The sequence below is a fragment of the Silurus aristotelis genome (genome assembly GCF_946808225.1).
Source record: "Silurus aristotelis genome assembly, chromosome: 24".
NCBI lineage: Eukaryota > Metazoa > Chordata > Actinopteri > Siluriformes > Siluridae > Silurus > Silurus aristotelis.
Window position 1 is genome coordinate 4310016 of NC_139597.1, and position 5229 is coordinate 4315244.

The 5229-nt window shown below is 41.3% G+C and overlaps 1 protein-coding gene across 1 annotated transcript; it reads right to left on the reverse strand.

Moving 5' to 3' along the window:
* Window positions 1-2207: 2207 nt before the first annotated feature.
* LOC310718880 (podocan) lies at window positions 2208-5229 on the reverse strand. Its single transcript, XM_083527991.1, has 4 exons — window positions 4802-5229; window positions 4515-4593; window positions 3526-4333; window positions 2208-3440 (listed from the first exon to the last, which is right to left on the reverse strand). The coding sequence occupies exons 2-4, from the start codon at window positions 4579-4581 to the stop codon at window positions 2345-2347; spliced, it is 1971 nt and encodes a 656-aa protein (XP_083384117.1). The 5' UTR covers window positions 4582-4593; window positions 4802-5229; the 3' UTR covers window positions 2208-2344.

Consider the following 5229-nt stretch of genomic DNA (forward strand, 5'->3'; position numbering starts at 1 on the left):
AGATTGAGTCAGCGATGTGAACATGACTGAGAACAGAGACATTCCTGATCACCATCATTTTTTCTCTGCTTGTGCTCCATATGATGGTTTTTCAGGCAGGATACACAGTTAGGTAACAAAATTTTAAATGCTTTTGTATTAATATATGAATATGACATGAGGTCCAGTTACCAACATTACACTAAAACAGGTAGTAGTAATGGTTTGAAAGCCAACCTTTATTTTACAGATATGACATGATTAAAACATATATTTAAAATTAAATGTCAAAAACCATCTCTGGTATTGTTTGTGCTTTTTGAACATCCCACTTCACATTAAGTCTTCATTTGATGATGAGATGATGTTCCATTAGATTTTATGGAGATTTGTGAGATCTCATTTAGCTACAAGGGTATTAGTAAAGTCAGGTAGTGATGTGGGTGAGTTGTGGAGGCCTGGGGTGCAGCATTCACATTCATCCAAAAGGTTTTTAATAGGGTTTGTATCTATATAGTGGGAGCTCTTTTAGTCCAACCAATGCACAGGTGCATTGTCATTCTGGAACAAGTTTGGGTCTCCTAGTTTAAGTGAATGTAAAGTTTCATTTTACCGCATCCAGAGAAGTCTTATACAATTGTGTTCCTTCAAATTAGTTTGGGGCAGAAGAAGAAGAATAGCCTTTACTTGTCACAAATACATTACAGCACAGTGAAATTCTTTTCTTTGCATATCCAATTTTGTTCAGAACATGGGGTCAGGGCGCAGGGTCAGCCATGAAAAGCTATGCCAGGGCTTGAACCCTTGATCTTCCAACCAGTTACCCAGAGCGTTAACCACTAAGCACCCCCCACTTTTTTTGTGTGAACATAATATACACAACCAGCTTTTTTAACCAAAGGACCTTTGCTCCTTTAAACCGTTTCCCTTCTTTGGAGTTTGAGTTTTTGTATGCGACACACCGGAACACCATCTGTACCTTGTACGTCTCAGACCCTGTCGGTTAGCGCATGATGATTTGACGTTATCTAGGCTTACAACACTTACCATTCCCTTTCCAAACCCTCAAAAATGTGCTTTTTATCACGTTCTAAACCCTGCCGTGAGGACTGTTGAAAAGCCAAGCATACATTTTTCCTGCCAAGATTTCACACAGAGAAAAAACATAATTGGTAAAGAATATTTCCAATACAGACAACAAGAAACAAATTTGAAAGACTGAGACAGAAGTTGATTTTATAAAACATAATTTAATATCATTTCACAACTATAAAAAATGAATACGTTTCACTCCTACATATTAAAGATTCTCTATATATTTGTGAAATTATAATATTGTTTTTGAGGAGAAGACGAAGAAAAGGGCCTTTATTTGTCACATATACGTTACACCACAGTGAAATACTTTTCTTCGAATATCCTAGTTATGTTAGGAGGTGGGGTCATACAGCACCCCTAGAGTACAGAGAGTTAAGAGCCTTGCTCAAGGGCCCAAGAGTGGCAGCTTTGTGATACCAGGGCTTAAACCCCCAACCTTCCAGTAATCCAGAGCCTTAACCGTTGAGCTACCACTCCCCTGGAAGGACCTTGTGTTGAAAGATAAAAATGGTGGCAATAACGGGCAATTTCAAACCCTGTTTTGTAATGAACCTTTAGCTAGCTCTCATTATTATTCCTTTATGTGTAACTCCTATATCAACACAATTGGCCACTTGAAGAACAGCAATGTATTTGCCATGAGTAATAATCAACACTCTGATGTTCTTTAAAAAAAAAAAATGTTTTCCAATATTTACCATTTGAAATGTAAAAAAAATAATAAATAATTTCTGGGCCAGTTCTATTAACCTTGTTAATGCTCACCCCCCCACCCCCAGGGGGCCCTCTGATAATATGCACTTGCACTATTATATGATTAAACAGCACTTCCAGTGGGCTGTCCAGTGGGAAATATTGACAACAAATCATCAAAAGCATTAAATACTTAATACTGAATTTGTCTTTGTGTCATTGGCCATGTTTGTTGCACCCCAGGGCAACCAAAGATGATAGGGAGATGGTATATTAGTGGTTAAGGCATTGGATCTGAAGGTTGTGAGTCAAAATCCCAGCCACACCAAGCTGCCACTTCTGGGCCCCTGAACAAGGCCCTTAACCCCATAGCTGCTCAGTTGAATGAACAAGATAGATGTAAGTCGCTCTGGATAAGGGGCATCTGCCAAATTCCGTGAATGTAAATGTAAGGATACTGTCACCTGTACTTCTGAATCCATTTGTTTGAGACAGTATCAGTAGTGAAAAGTCCACATTGGTTCTAGTTTTCACTTTATATCAGTTTATAACTTTCTTTCTATGAAGTACAGTTTCAGTAAAAGTGCACAACCTGAAAGCCCCTCAGACAGCTGAAAGTCATGCTGTCCAGGTTGCTTAAGTCCACCAGGTTGTGCTCCAGCTGCACCTTAACCAGATGACTTTTGTTTGAGTTTTTCGACGAGCAGAACGCATCGCGTGGAATCATCTGAATCTTGTTGTGGTTGAGCGCGATATAGACCAGCCAAGCCGGCAGCTGCCGTGGGACCTGGTGAAGAGTGTTGTGACTGAGATCCAGCTGGTGTAACAAGGGAAGCATCCGGAATGCTCCAGGCACCACCTTGGAGATCTTGTTACGGGCAAGGCCAAGGTGCTCCAAGTGTGGAAGCGAGAGAAAAGTTGCCTTGCTGATGCTTGAGATGGAATTCCCTTCTAAGTTAAGAATCTTTATGGAGTTTGGAAGGTGACGAGGGACTTGCTTCAAGAGGTTCCCTTCTAGGTTGAGACTTTCCAAGTGGGTGGCATTGATGAGGGCACCCTTGCCCAAACCCTTGTTGGTCAGCTTGTTGGCACTGAGGTCCAAAATTTGAAGCTGTGCCTTGCCCTGGAAGATTCCTGGCTGGAGCCGTTGGATGAGGTTACCACGAATGAACAGCTCTTGAAGGCTAATCGGAAGGTGCAAGGGGACAGAAGTAAGGCGGTTGTGGGATAGGCTGAGTGTGCGAAGGCTGCTTAGTGAAGACAAAACTCCAAAAGGGAACGAGGTTGAGACACTTTCTAAACTGTTGTTGCTCAGGCTGAGTATGAGCAGACCAGGGCAGCGAAACCAGGCTGTCTCTGAAATCACTTTCAGATCGTTCCCATCAAGACGGAGCTCCTCCAGCGAGGCTGGAAGGTCAGCAGGGACACTCTGGAGGAGGTTCTGCTCCAAATAGAGCCTCTTCATTGCCTGGATGCCTTCGAAGGCACCCTTAATCGAATCGTCTACCAGGCGGTTGTTGTTAAGCACCAAGAACTCCATAGAAAGGTACTCTAAAAGCAGGTCTGGTGGAATGTTAATGATGTGGTTGTTCATAAGCAAGATGTAGCGGGAATTGTACGGAATACCATAAGGAATCTTTTCCAGTCCTTTGTCTGAACATTGCACCACCCTGTGAGAACAAGAAAGCACAAATTTTATTACCTCTGGAAAACATTTTAGAACTTTTCATTTCAGCAAGCTGTATTAATACACACCTTCCATAACAAGAACACTCTAGTGGGCAGTAGTGGTCTTCAAAATATGGAAAATATAGGGCAGTGGTCACCTGATCTTTCTCCTGTTTTAACTTTTTCAACTGATTGGTACTCTTCTCCTTCACCTTCTTTTTCTTCTTTAGAGCCTTGCTTTTCTTAGTTTTCACCGTATGTTTCGCTTTGGATTTTGTCTTTTGTCTTGATTTTTCGGCATTCTTCTCATCACTCTTGATCTGAGCCAATGAGGGATTCTTATGTGTGCTGTTCTCATTGGTCGACAGTGTCGAAATGTTCTCTAGATCCAACAAAGAACGTCTGTTAACATCTGAGAAAGATGTATAATTTCTTTCCAAATCGGGATTCATCTGGGTCATGTCTGCAGGACTTTGTTTAGTGGTTGTTGTGAGCAAAGTTGGAATAATGGTGGATGAGAAATCGTTTAAAAAAGACTTAGTAGCAAGGGGCGTGTCCACTGACTGAGTTATAAATGGATCTACACCTTGATCTCTGGTTTTGTTCTCCTCATTTATCCTTTCATCCTGCCTTTTCTCATGACGGTGCTTTCCCCCATTGCTTTTTCTTCGCTCCTCCTTCAGGACTTGATGCTTGTCTTCCCTGATTTTTTGAACATGTACAACATCAGGTTCTTCTTCCTTTTTTACTGTTATAGTAATCTGCGTTATAGGCTCATTCTTCCATTTCAGCTCTTCTTCCCCTGCTGCTGGAGGTTGCTGGAAGTGATCAGGACCCCATTTCGCCCAGGTCTCATGCTCTAAAGATACATTGTGATGCAATGATACATTCAAACCTGTAAAAGGAAAAAAAAAAAACAAGGAAAATTAATTCAAGGTTTTGCTAAATAGATTTTTTTTTTTTTACCCAATGGAAAAAAACCAAGCATTTTGGTCCTAATTAAGTTACACAAGCATACAGCAACCAGAGCAAAACCCAAATCAGATATTGTGTATTTGTATACTTTCAGTACTTACTTGGTTGAAGCACTAAAGTCTTAGTCGCTCCAGCACTGATCCAAAACAGCAAAATCACTGGCCACATTTTCAATTGGAGCTAAAGAAGGAAGGCGAGATCCAGATAAATAAGTCACAATCTTGCAGACCGAAGAGACATGTCTCCGGCAGTATTTTATATGATACGATTCCATCTGGCTCCTTGCTGAAATGTTCCAGCAACAAGTCCGAACTGGTATGGCGTCAAACACTGTAAATCGAATTTGTTCAGGAATACTAGGGAAATATATCTGTAGCACAGGTCTTACCTTCAAACCTCAAACAATTTCTTTAACCCCCTGAGTGACATGCTGGGTTATCCTGAAACGCACACCGGCTCAAAAGGAAACAGGTAATCCGAGGGTTCATATATCCTCTCCTACTCCATACAGCATCCGGCTGTCGAATGGCAACCATGTAAAAAATGCTTTACAAGAATTCTGTCACACTCGCACACCAAATCTACAAGGATCTCTGGGTTCAGACTGAATGTCGAAGATTGTACAAGCAGGTCAAAGGTTACTGAGGTCACTGTTTACCTTTCCTTTGGATTTTCTGCCCATTGTTGCTCTAATGACAAGTGGTTTTCAGGCAAATCTGTGACCTTAGACCTCGACGTAAAAATGCTGTTACAAAGTGAGACGGAAGTAAATGTTTGCCGGCAAAAGCCTCAAAGTCAGTGTTCAGTGTTTTTTTT

Coding starts and splice junctions, on each gene's coding strand:
- LOC310718880 (XM_083527991.1), bottom strand. CDS start 4,581: ATGTGGCCAGTGATTTTGCTGTTTTGGATCAGTGCTGGAGCGACTAAG. Junction 4,334..4,514: donor GACTTTAGTGCTTCAACCAA/GTAAGTACTGAA, acceptor TTCCTTTTACAG/GTTTGAATGTATCATTGCAT. Junction 3,441..3,525: donor GAGTGTTCTTGTTATGGAAG/GTGTGTATTAAT, acceptor TTGTTCTCACAG/GGTGGTGCAATGTTCAGACA.